The sequence below is a fragment of the Plodia interpunctella genome, chromosome 17 (assembly GCF_027563975.2).
Source record: "Plodia interpunctella isolate USDA-ARS_2022_Savannah chromosome 17, ilPloInte3.2, whole genome shotgun sequence".
In the NCBI taxonomy this organism is placed as follows: Eukaryota; Metazoa; Arthropoda; class Insecta; order Lepidoptera; family Pyralidae; genus Plodia; species Plodia interpunctella.
In genome coordinates this window covers 5,197,089-5,210,449 of record NC_071310.1, presented here as the reverse complement: position 1 = coordinate 5,210,449, position 13,361 = coordinate 5,197,089, and the positions used below count along the sequence as shown (strand labels likewise).

The window sequence follows — 13,361 nt, the reverse complement described above, 5'->3', positions numbered from 1 at the left end:
TTGGATGTCCATCCATTTTTTATCCAAATCCAAAGAAAGTGTCCTTCTTTCACGATAAAATTGAGATATAGTGTGTTTGTGTTGAGATAGTTGGAAGAACTGGAGAGTTACATAGACCACTTTTTGTCACAGGTGTATCATATTTGATTCGATATTCTTTCTAATCTTACTTGCTTCCATATTATAAATATACAAAGTTTCGATGTTTGTTAGTCAATCACACAACATTAATAGTTCAGATTTCAATATTTTGTTATCCGACAGAATATACATTTGATATATATATACAGAGATATTTATATATAGGGATTGATAGAATGAAATTTGAAAATCCTATGAAAGTATATTTTCAAGGCACAGCTAATGAAATAAATATTTAAATTTTCTTTTTCTCCTTGCCAAAGTAATCCATTCTGAACTTAATCTAGAATCTATTTATGGTTTTATGAAAAGAAATAACCAAACCTGCCAAGCCTGGACTCGTTCCCGGAACTTCTCATTGATCATGACGATGATGGACATCATGTGCGCGTGTGTCGCCTTGCCCGCCTCATAGTGCGGCCACAGGTAGCACTCCAGGTACTGGGAGAACTCCAGCATCATGATCCGTCGTACTGAGAAACTGTAATCAAATTATTTATATTATTTACTTTTGTCTGTGATGACTGTGTGATTTTGGGAAGACTGCTTTTTTAGTCCAGTTGACCAAAACTGAAGAATTACTTATTGCAATATACCCATCTGGCTCTAAAATTGTATGTAAGGTTCATATATACATATCTTAAGAGATCTCTCATTATATATATCTTAGAGGTGAACAGACAACCTGCACACTGGTCAGTGTACAATTACCCTAAAGTTATCTCTTTTCTCAGTCTTTTGGTTACCTCTTCATGTGAGATTTCAGTTTTCTCAAATTCAGCTAAAAAAAATAAAGTTAAGATGTACTGGTAAACAGAATACTTATTGTTTTACTTAGTGAAAATATTTTATTTTCTAGTACAATACTTAATTTATAAATAGATCATTCTCAAAAGTTCATGATGAATGTCTTGACCAGCCAGACATTAAATTATAATATCTATAAATGCTATACCTTGAAACCTCTTTAATGTGTAATTTCAAAATGAAGAGCAACATTAAATTATTATGCTTTAAAAATATATATTACATTATTGTATAAGTATGTGTTATTTATTTATTTACAATTATTATATAAGTATGTGTTTGATATCAATTTATTAAAAATAAAATTTGAATTCAAAACAGATAACAACACAGAAATAATTTTGTAACTGGCAAAAATTCCCAAAAAATCAAATTTAGGGGTCAATGTCCTGAATCTATGAGGCCATTGACCCATTGCCATTCATTTGTTTCAATCAGTTAGGCTCAGACACTGAAAGTGTAAGTGCAAGTTAGAGAATATTTAATTTTAATGTTTATTACTTACTTGGATCCAAGAATTTCAGCTTGGTAGATAGACTCCACAATAGAAGCATCATAAGGTAAGTGGTTGTCCTTAGTTTGTGGAGACCAGTATTGGCTGGCGAGCTGTGAACAGTGAGGCCATGTAATTCAGTGAGGAATGTTGTATAGATTTAGTTTATTGAACATAAATACCAGTAGGCCACTTATGACCCACATTTTAATGGTATTTTGGCCAACATGAAATTATTAACTAGGTGGCCTGTTTAACATGATATACTTAAATGAAGAGACCCCTACTGTCCCTTCCTGGTTTTATAAAGATGTACTCCATACAATCAAGTACTTTTTATATTATATGAAAATAACAAATGTCTAGGACTACAAACCATTGCTTTAGTTATTTACTATGTAGGTATATGTGTGAACTTTTTGTAAGAGGACATAAATGAAGATTTTAATTATATGCTATTTGATTAATTTTAATGATGTACTAGAACTAAGCTCGACAGGGTCTTGAAAGCAGTGGAATTCTAATTTTTCAGTATAATCTTGTTATTAAAATCTACAATAGGTAGACTAGTACTAGTAAATATTTTAAATGTATCTCAATAGTTATAGAGACAAATATTATGATGGATGGACTCTTGATTATTGTTTTGGTATGGTCAGAAAAAACCAGCAAATAAAAAAGTTGTAATATCACACTAGTCTAGGTACTGCCACTCTAGTCTAATGTGTATTATTATTTTGAGCATAATTTCATCTAATAAATAGTAGGTACCTAACCTATTCACAATAAAATCAAAATATCATTTGTATAGGAACAGTAATGTTTTTCCCAAATATTTTGGTATTTCTGAATATAGCTGCTTGTATTAGGAATTTAGTTGACCATATTACTAAGTAAAAATAAATAATTATAGTCTTTTAGATTGCAAAAACCAGCAAAATCTTGTGAAATAAACCTAACCTCACATTATTTTACTTACTTGAGTTATTCTGTCCGCATTAATTTGAGATAGAGTTGGTAATGGAATTTTAGGTTTTTCTCCAGGTGGAGCTGGATCAGCCTTCATTTTTTATTTAGTACAAACAATAAATTATAAATACCAAACAAAACACAGCGGCAAACAAAACATCAACAACTTGAATATAATGTCAATGTCAATTTCATGCTGGGAGAAACGTCAACCCTTTTTTTCATGCAAAGAAAAGAACAGTGTAGAGGAAAGAAGACTCGATATAAAAACTTTTCAGTTTATTATTGTTTCTATTAGTTATATTAACTTTTATTTATTTATTGCTAGTTTGTTTAGCTTTTATTTGGCCAAATTAGCTAATTAAATATTGACAAAAATACACTAATACTTTTTTTTTTTTTTCAGAAAGGGCGAGATGATGTTTGATCCACCTGATTTTCCTTACAAAGACTTAGGTGATACTTTAGGAGAACACTATGCTCAAGATGACCTTATGTTTAACTGTAATGACCAAATGAATGATATGAATAAAGAGTTGGTGACTGTTACAGAGGAAATGATATCCAATGTAGAAAATCAACTAATTTTTCAGTCCAACGACGCCGGCAGATATTTTAATATGGATAGTTCACCAACACTCCCTAAAAACACAAATATTTCGAATCAAAATACTTCTCTTTACATTGTACAGCCGGATCATATTTTGAATTTCGAGCCAACATTGTTAGACGAAAATACAGTGAATCAGTTTTTATTACCGGCACAAAGCAGTTCAAACAAGGTTAGAAATATACATATATATTAAATTATAAACGTAAACGGCAGTTTTCTTTAGGTTGGTTTTCAAATAAAAAACGTAAATCTTTAGGTTCCTGATAGTTAGTAAATGTTTAATAATTTAGGAATTAAGAGGATTCTCATTTCAGGATGCTGTAAGCAATGAGCCTAATTTACTAGCTCTACATTCGTGTGTCATATGTCACGAAATATTTACTTCTGATGCCGATCTACTGGACCATACGATTTCTTATCACGCTACGAGAAGTACTGACTCTACAGATCAAAACGATATACTTTTGCCAAATGAAGGTGGCACAGCAACGCTAACTGGAAGTAATGATGGTAAAAAAAAGTTAAAATATATGAATTCTACATTTTCTTTGTTATGAGTAATAGACATTACTTAAATAACAAAATAAATTACATATAATAAATATATTTATATTATAATAAAAAAAGACAAACTTATATTGGCTATTAAACAAGTGTGTAGGATTTATTAAAAATAAAAAGTTAGGGCGGCGATCTCGCATTTGAAAAATTACCGACGGTTTCCGGTTCCGGTTTCTTAAATTCAAAATTTCAAATGAAAAATGCCCGCCGAAAAAAAAAACATTTTGTTCCTTTTTGTCCTATGTGCACGTACGAGCGATTGCCTACTTACGTACAAATACCGATACCATAGCAGTTAGTATGTAGTTAGAATAATGCTAGTTTGTGTTTTTATAAAATCATAGGCTCGCAAACTTTCTAATAGGTAGGTACCTAACCAAGACAAGTTACCAAGTCGCAACATTCCAACCAATCTTTCTTTTCAGAACCTAAAACAAGCAATTTGGACTTTGAATCGGATTGGCTCGTATGTTCAATTTGTGAACGCGTTTTGTCAACTGCTCTCGAAGTAGAGCCGACAGGTAATTTTACTGAAATATACAGATGAGATACTGAGATACACAGACATGTAATGTTTTTATATCTGTGCAGAAATAGAAACAATAAAAAGATAGGTGATAATGAATAAAGTCCGCCATCCATCCATGGGCGAGCGAAGCCGCGGCCTTTTGGCGCGTTGTTAAAACCACTGGGTATTTTTGTTGACCTATGGCAAAAGCTCACCAGTCTATCAATCTGACTAACAAAGTCGAATTGTTGATTATAGTCATACAGATAAGGTATAAAACATGTCTGTCTCACATGTCTCGATCGTTTTTATTTTATCATCGATCCATCAGTCTTTGCTTATTTACTTAGGTGTGGATTATATCCGAGTAGTTCGTTGGAGATATCGAGACCGTGGACCAGTAGTTGGTGGTGGCACTAGGATATAATACACTTTTTTCGCACAACTAGTGTGGTGGCACTTGTTATGCGAAAAAAAAGTGTTTTAGTCTTAACTGCACGGTCGCACTCAATCCTGGATGGATAAAGAATACATGCATGGTCCATATTCCTTATCCATCCATAAGATAGACCTTTGCCAATTTAGTTTTAGATCTGAATGCTGGATTACATGCGTCATTTCCATCTTAAGCGAGATCGACGAAGGTGAACCGGTTTAATAGTGAATGAGTCAGACAGGTTGTACCTAGGTACCTACACATTACACATTTTAAAAGTACTTGAAATAGGTATGCTGGCCTTAGATGTCCTTAGCCAGCTGTGTCAATGACCGGCTAAAGCGATGTTAGGTCACTTAGGTCTCGAGTGGGTCTCTAGTATATATCAGATATAGGATCTATATGATAACACCTGAAACCGTAATGTTGCAATTGATTTATTTTTATCAAAGATAACGTTACTTGAATGAGATTTACTAATATGTCGTCGTATTTTTTTAACAACTGCAATTTTAGAACAACTGTGCTGCAACGATGGCAGCGGTAAAAGCAGCGTGTCGTCACGCAAACTGCTCACGATGTATGTCTGTGAGTTCTGCAGTGGTCTCTTCGCCGATGGAGAGGCCTTGGATAGACACCGCCTTAGCTGTTACAACGCAGAAGATCAGAATTATTATTTGGAAGAGCTGGTTAGAAACATTTTTGCGTCCGTTCCTACCTACTCTTGAGCCGTTCTCTAAATTTTGAGACGAGAGAATTTCGAGAATGAACGGAAACGTCCTCAAGAAAACATTCTCGGAAATTTTAGAAAAAAAAACATTTTTTTATAAAATTTGCGAAAATTGTCAAGAAAGATTTTTACGAGAACACAGAGTTACTCCACGGCACATCATACGTACGTACTTTAGTGGTTGGTGCAGTACTAAGTATTTGTAATAACTCATCATTATTTGCATTATCATTTGGGACAAATGCATTCATATTTTTCAGTGTTTACTTTTGTTTCTATTGTACTTTTATACATAAGTACCTAAAACAGCGTTATGTTTTAGGTATGAGAATTTGAATTTGTGTCGATCAATACGCCAATATTATATATTGCTATTATTATACAGGCCATAGCTGATGCAGCGAATTCATCTCCACCGCCTGGTCTGGCTTACAACTGTGCATGCGGGAAGCAGTACCCAACTCCTGAAGAGCTGAAGATCCATACTGCGCAGGGGCAGTGTCAGAAACCGGTGACTAGGAACGTAAGACGGACGTATTCCACAGCGAATTCTAATAAGATGTGGAACTGTGGATCTTGCAACCAACTCTTTGCTACAGCCAGGTGAAGTAATAACATTTTAAATAAAGAAATATAAAAATATATATTGATTGACTAGCGGCCTATGCCATAATAGTTTATAGACCTAAACCTTACTCAGGAATTACACTATCTATTGGTGAGATTATTGCGTACAGAAATAGACAGGCAGACAGACGCGACAGGGACAGCTTTTGATAATATGTAAGAACACGTCCATATTAAGTATAACTTAGTTGAATCAATCTTACCACTTCATGCATTTTGGAATGACATTCGAAATTTTTCCTCGATGATACCATTTTAACATAAATTTTCTTAATGTTTTATTGATTAGGGAGCTGTATAGGCATAAAAGAGGGGAAGACAGGTCGCCTGGCGCTCCACTCATGGCTTACGTCTGTGAGGAGTGTGACAAGGTTCTAGGAAGCATGTGCGCTTTACATACACACAAAAAAATGCACAAAGTGTCTAAACCTGTGAGTACGCGATAATAAGATTGGGATCTAAATTTTTATAGATTTGACTTGAGGTAGATTTATCTTTAGTGTAGTCAGAATAGATTACAGGAATAGAACCAGTAGAATGTAGTTGTGTATTTAAAAAGTAATAAGTAAACTTTTTCAGATAATTTTCTTCGTGTATTAGCAGTTTGTTACTCAATATGTATATTAATAAATCATACTTATAATAAAACTGTAAGTGAGCTATGCCTGTACATTTGAGATATTAATAAAAAAAATATCTTTATAAAACTGCTTAATAGAAGCAAAAACTATTTTACAATTTTATTCTATCTTTCCGCACGTTTGTTCGCGCATCACGAAAAAGTACTAGATGGAATTTGATGCATTTTCACAGTTGTATAGAGGATGGTTTAACTTAAAATCTAGTATAATCTGGAACGAAATAAACGCAGGCGAAGTAGCGGGCAAAAACTAGTAACTTATAAACTTTTAGCTTAGTTACTAAATTTTGGGTGCGTATTTAATACACTCAAAGCTTACTTTACTTATTTACTTAAAAATATATATGCATACCTAAATTAAAAGAATGCAACATTGAGAAAAAATAAATAATAATTATAAGATATCAAAGAAATAATTTTCATAACCACTACGTTGTCGGTCGACACAAACTCACTATTTTAATAGTTTATAATATTCAAAATTTTCAAAATCGCAACAATAAACTGGAATGTATCCTAATCGTCTTAACTATAAGGTAAGTTTGCTGTGCAATGAAAATTGGAAACAAAGAAATTTAGGTATTCAATCCAATCAATTCAGGGAGATGATTCAGATAAATTTGACAATTCGAATCATACGATGATTTGGATCAACATAAAATCTTATTCGAATGGAGTTTTGACTGCCATCATTCAAATCATTCGAATTAAATGTGATTCTAGTCCAATCACTATTACTAACCTATCCTTCGATTAATGAAATCATATGAAACTTTGTCCAATATTTTATGAGTTTATCGCAAACCCACAGACAGAAATGGGTTGGACAATTGAACCTATATAATTCAGTGGTCAGAGGTGTAGTTAGTAATGTAATTTTCCAGGGTTACCCGTGCAGGATTTGCGGGCGGCGTTTCAACCAGTCCGGGCACCTCGCCATCCACATGAGGATGCACACCGGCGAGAGGCCCTACCCGTGTGATCTGTGTCCTAAGGCCTTCAAAGTCAAGGTAAATGACGCAATGTTTAATAGTGTACCCACAATGTTTGTTCTAAGGGGGCAGGCGGTTGCGGGTGATATGTCAGACTGCCATGTCAATATCATTGAAGTTGTATTCAAAATAATAAGTGGGAATCAACCAATCAGAGTTGTAAAAAGAATAATTATAACTAAAATTTAGTTGAAGGCAAAAACGTGGTAATGTCGCATTCGACTCGTAAAACTAAGCACCTACCTTAACTACATTTTTTAAAGTTAGAGGTAGGTACATACTAGCCAAGTTAATTTTTTTGAAAAGCAAGCACATCCCTTTTTTGTTACAAAACCATGAACAAATGCTAAATTTACCTCCCTTTCATAACCGTCAGTGGTAAAGTGACCAATTCACAGATGCTAATTTCAGAAAGCTTTCCTCCCGGCGGCGACGCGACGAAATGTCGACACGTTTTCCTTTTGATTTCCACAGCATTGCAGTAGTTACGGACTTCAGCCTTTTTGTTATTGTTAATTTTTGTTGTACCGAATTTGCTTATTTTTATTTAAGGTTTAGAGCCCCGTTTTCAAAGTTTTAGTTTAGAAAATGGGAAATAAGTGCTTTTCCTTGCTATTTATTATTGGAAGATTATTTATGAAAGTATAGGAACAAATTCCGTACTATTATTATATAATACCAAAAAGAAGGTTATCTTTATATAAAAAATACACAGACTGTGGAAAAAGCATGAAGTCAGTTAATCATAGTGATTATATTTTCTATGCTCGACGTAGAAATTGTTTACCTGTAAGCGTTAAGGACTTAAAAATTATTGGAAGATCCGCAGTCCGCAAACCAGTTATATTCCTTTAGGATTGACGCTCCCTCTTTCCATATGATTATATTTTCAAAGTATATTAAAAAATTTTAAATACACCTAAGTGCAAATGGTTTGAGCTTTTCTTGTGGGAGACAAACAATAAGAATTGTCGATCGCGAAAAAACGCGCAGCGGCGTCTGCATTGAATACGCATTCGCGGGTTCCCACTATTTTTTCCGTGAGACTTTGCGATGACTCCTTGTGTCTTCTTGTTTGAGCCAACCTATTCAAAATATAATCATCTAGGATGCCATAGCTCTATGAGAGCAGCGTGTAATAAGTAATAAGTATTTTAAAAATAGTAATATTAATGAATAATATAAAATTTACCAAAGTTTCCTTTGTGTCTGAATATCTAACTAAGGAGGATATCCTACTTCTTTACGGTAAGATACCTATTCGTTTGCCCTCAGCAAATAGCAAGTATTAGTTATCATAAAGAAGTATCCAGAGGAAACAACTTACAAATGATGCTAGACAGGAACAGAGAAAATGTTAAAGGCAAGGCATCATCATAACATCCTATATTAATTACCCATTAGTACAGTAAGAATTGTATAGGAAAATCGCACTATAACGCCCCACTGGCCATTGCCATCTAAATTTCGTTACTGCTTCGCCACTGAAACTAAGTTCAGAACCGCCATTCTAATGATTCGGATAATAGTAAAAGCGTCAAACCTGTAGTCGATGTCGACGCTAAGAAGAAGAAAGTAGCAGTTCATTTTAATGAGATTCATAGGACACATTCGTCCTTTAGGTCAAGTTATATAACTGGCCATATGCAGTTTTCGCAGCTATTTTTCATAACTCCTACGAACACAGAAGCCTATTATGATGTGTTGGTACCAAGAGGAGTGTAGTGATAAATGTCTGGGCAGGTGGAGCGCGACGACCACCGCCGGACGCACACTGGGGAGCGACCCTTCGCGTGCTCAGCGTGCTCGAAGACGTTCACCGCCGCCGCACGCTTGCGTGAACACGCACGCATTCACACAGACCAAAGGTTATTCTCACTTCCAGGGTATTTGCCAGACAAACTGATGTTTTTTACACGACTGAACAAAAAATTGTGTTATTTTTTTATTGCGAGTTTCTTCTTTCTCAAGTGTTTTCCTTTTCTTAGACGTAGTTCGCTAAGTTTATTTTACCTTGACAGTTGAGATGTGTACCGCAAGATACCTATTATACGTATCTTTATAATTTCTGTAATTTGAAATGTATATATTTTACACCTTTTTTCATAAATGGTTTTATATAAACAAACGAAAACAATTATGTTATAAGAACCTAATATCTCCTTATTTCATTTTCTTCTTCTGTGATAGATGGGCGCGCGAGCATTTTTCAAAATACCAAAGATTATATAAGAAATATAAAGCAATAATATTTTCCTCCTTTCATTTATTTAACTTATCAAGCAATTACTTTTGTAAGAATTCCTTTGGCCTCGGCACAAATTAGAAAATACTTCCAGTAGCCTAGGTGTTTTTTTTGGAAGTTTTAATCCATATTCATACTATTAAATCTGAAAGTGTGATTCTTTGTTTGTCCTTCTTTCACGTCAAATCGGAGAAATGAATGAAAATGATTTTTTACATAGAAATAGTTGGAAGGGTTGTGACTGGTGAGTGACATAGGCTTCTTTTTGACGTGGGTGTAGCCGCTGGTAACAGCTATGAAAGTGTAGTTAGTTAATGTCATTTTATATTTTTCTTCTAGAGAGAAATTAAGAAACATGTTTTTTTTATACTACTTATCTGAAATATTAGAACGTTTTGCGAGTACGTAATCCTATCCCCTTCGACAAAATTTATTAGAACTGTTACTGTTGATTCTCCATAGAAATTTTGACGATATACCCGTGCTCACTCAACTGCATTGGTTACACCTGCATCTATAACATACAAAAAATATACAACCTGCAAATCTTGCCATAGACTTGTACCGCCTCTACTGGACTTAAGCGAAACTAGATTTTATAGTATTTAGACTGTCACATAGATGGCGCCACCAATACCAAATATTCATATTCAAAGAATCACTTGGAACCTTTGAACACTGGCGATTATTTTGTGAAATTTTCATTTAAGTTCTTAAATGGACACTATAAGTATTATGGATAATATATAGGAATGCTTAATATATAAAAGAAATGTGGACGCATTTTTATTTCTCACTTTGCCATGCATACATACCGTGAAAATATATATTATTATCCTATTATCCGTGAAAATATATATTATTATACTTAATATTAATAACACATTGATTTTGCTCTTTCTATTTCCTTGTCTTGAATAGAATAGTATTAGATGGTAGTAGTATGTGAATGAATGACATAACACAAACACATAACTTCCAATTTTGGCAGAGTCGGTTAAAAACTGGACTGCATATAACTCGATCGTAGCGGACTCGGGGTTCTATTCCAGTCCCCGACCGGTTCCACTCAGTTTTATAGACGCTGAATATTTTCATGTACAGTCAACGGCACATCAACCTGCCCAAATTGATTAAAAGCTCGTCCTTATTACCGCGGCATAAAGTTCCATACATGGTAACTTAACATGCGATCGACTGTACCATTAACTGACCGTAAAGTGCCCTCTGTAAAATGAATGTTAGAAATAATTTTAAATAAGGTACTTAGGTACTTACAGTAATTCTAAGTTCATTTTATTGAAGGAAACCCGTAACGAATGCTAAGCACTAAGAACAAACATTCTATTACGTTGCAGTGTCCCTCTATCAATTTCAGTCAAAAATACTAAATGTGCAGACAAAATAATTTTACTGTTTTATTATATATACAGATAATTAAAATTCCAATTACCTAAAGCAAATGTGGTTTAAAAGTGGAACTATATCGGGTCTATTTTATTATGCAAGTCATCACGTGACTGCTTAAGACCTAATATTTTTTGCAGACCGTACCGCTGCGAAATCTGTGGCGCGGCGTTTCGTCGTCCTTATGCGCGGACCGTCCACACCCTCATACACACCGGAGAGAAGCCGCATGAGTGTGACGTGTGCGGCACTGCGTTCAGGTAACTGATCCTCTGCATGAGGACTACCCCTACCTACTCCTCTACCTCTTGTACTCATTTTTGTTCTCCTCCATCGTTTCGGCATCCGACCGTGGAAGCCCCACGAGGGTTAGGTTGACGTTCGTTTTTTTCCCAGTTTCTTCATAAAGAGACAATTTTGAATAATAGGAAAATAACCATGAGATTCAAGAGAGTAACGGAGAAAGAGTGTGCAAGTAATACTGATCTTCTTGTTATGTCTCTTATCGTTCTTCTTCGTTCACTATTAACATTACTAGATTTAACATTACAGGTTGCATTTGATTCGATGCCGAAGCCTTTTTGCAAAGTTTCATCACCTGGTTATAACGAACTATCTATTTATAGGTTTATGTACACAGAAAAATTAAAGAAAAATATGCAATAAAACAAGTACAAGGGGTCTATTTATTTCAAAAGAAATCTCTTTCTGTAGACCCGTGAGAGGACCTATGTTTAAACATGTACCTATTATATAATCCGATGATGATGAAATTGCATTGCAAAGCCAGAATATCTTCTTGATATAAATAAATCTATTAATGTTTTTTTAATGCACGAAAATGGGCTTTGGACTCTTTACTAACTATGGCGTTGTATCGTAACATTTCAACAGACGTTCCGGCGATATGTGGAAACACAAGAGGACACTTCACGGGGTTCCTGCGGGAACCGATTCAGAATACAGAAAAACATAAAATTCTAACCGTCACCTTGTAGGTGGTCTCTGATAACAGAGTTGTGCTTTGGATAGGAGACTTATCTGCAAAAGATGTAAAAATGTATTAAAACTGACTTTAATAAATAATAATATAAAATACCTACATTGTGTATTACCTATTAATTCACAGTGGGACGTATTAGCTTACAAAATTGAGAAATTTTCAAAAGAAACCTACTTTAAATAATGAATATTAGTCCTAATCGTCGTAAATAGCTTTAGGATATAAAATATGTCATACTTTTGTCTCTAGAAATATACGGAAAACTATTCTCGTTAGGTAGGAGCAGAAAATTGTATGTACATATGCCATGCATTTTATTTTACAGATTTTACACTGATGTAAGTACTAAAAAAATGTTCTCGGTAGGGACAATACAGAAATATGAAATTAACAATTGAAATTGCATTCTACTATTATCTCTTCAACTTAGTACCTGAAGTGAGACATAATATATTATTTATGTATATGTAACGGCTCAACCCCGAAGGCCGACCGGCTTACCCTAGGATATGCCAGCTAAACCTAGTTGTGTCTACACCTAAGTTTAGCCGACTAGACCTAGGTCTAAAAAAATTAAAATTACCAACTTTAACTTTTAACCGTAACATATACACTGAAGGCACTTTATATTCGTTTGTATGCCTCGTATTTTTTACAATCAACCTCGTGTGCAGTGCGACACAATATGTGTGTAGTTTTTTTACTAAAATTTTCCAAATTTTAAAGGCAAATGGAATAATGATTGTAAATTGATGATAACTATAGTTTGATTAATTATATTCGACTTAGGCCTCAGTAACCACATTATTCTGTTTTCACGGTTTTGTTCACTTAGAATAGGAATGACTTTTGTCTTGATATATAATAGTAGCCATACTTACTCTCCCGTTGATCTGTAGCTTATTATATTTTTAATGAATTGATTTCGTGGTATTGTTGTAAGTTTGTGGAATTAAGGGAACCTAATATCTAGGTTGATTATCGCACGAAATCAACTCTTAAAAATAAATTGATGCAAATGTAGTTATTTGTTACACATACCAAATGTAATTTTACTTCAAAGACTACTCTACATAATTAATTTTTAAATAATTTAAAGGAAACAGATATTATATAACATAATAAAAAGTTTTAAAACTAACTTTGTATTAATTTTATTCTATATTGTTCTCCTCACCTATTTTTTTAC

The 13,361-nt window shown here is 34.0% G+C and overlaps 2 protein-coding genes across 6 annotated transcripts in view; one reads left to right on the top strand and one right to left on the bottom strand.

Moving 5' to 3' along the window:
• LOC128677169 (uncharacterized protein) overlaps positions 1–2,582 on the bottom strand; it is a 41,847-nt gene extending 39,265 nt beyond the window's left edge. The window contains exons 1-3 of one of the 3 annotated variants that reach the window (XM_053757834.1): positions 2,421–2,582; positions 1,454–1,554; positions 466–622 (exon numbers count right to left, since the gene is read on the bottom strand). In XM_053757834.1, coding sequence (XP_053613809.1) covers positions 466–622; positions 1,454–1,554; positions 2,421–2,507 — 345 coding nt within the window. In that variant the 5' untranslated portion in view covers positions 2,508–2,582. Of the gene's footprint in view, positions 1–465; positions 623–887; positions 1,001–1,096; positions 1,286–1,453; positions 1,555–2,420 lie in introns of those variants that run through there. The other 2 variants (XM_053757835.1, XM_053757836.1) reach the window with 2 other exon arrangements.
• LOC128677172 (zinc finger protein 354A-like) lies at positions 1,377–13,313 on the top strand. Of its 3 annotated transcripts, none has more exons than XM_053757840.2 (11): positions 1,378–1,508; positions 2,817–3,192; positions 3,338–3,533; positions 4,010–4,105; positions 5,045–5,217; positions 5,644–5,861; positions 6,175–6,316; positions 7,410–7,535; positions 9,261–9,385; positions 11,310–11,429; positions 12,064–13,313. In XM_053757840.2, exons 2-11 carry the CDS (start codon positions 2,827–2,829, stop codon positions 12,143–12,145), a joined length of 1,644 nt encoding a protein of 547 aa, XP_053613815.1. In that variant the 5' UTR covers positions 1,378–1,508; positions 2,817–2,826; the 3' UTR covers positions 12,146–13,313. The 3 variants fall into 3 exon arrangements, with proteins under 3 accessions (XP_053613817.1, XP_053613815.1, XP_053613816.1); XM_053757841.2 differs by lacking the exon at positions 1,378–1,508 and adding an exon at positions 1,630–1,839; XM_053757842.2 differs by lacking the exon at positions 9,261–9,385 and having other exon boundaries at positions 1,377–1,508.
• The last annotated feature ends 48 nt before the right edge of the window (positions 13,314–13,361 follow it).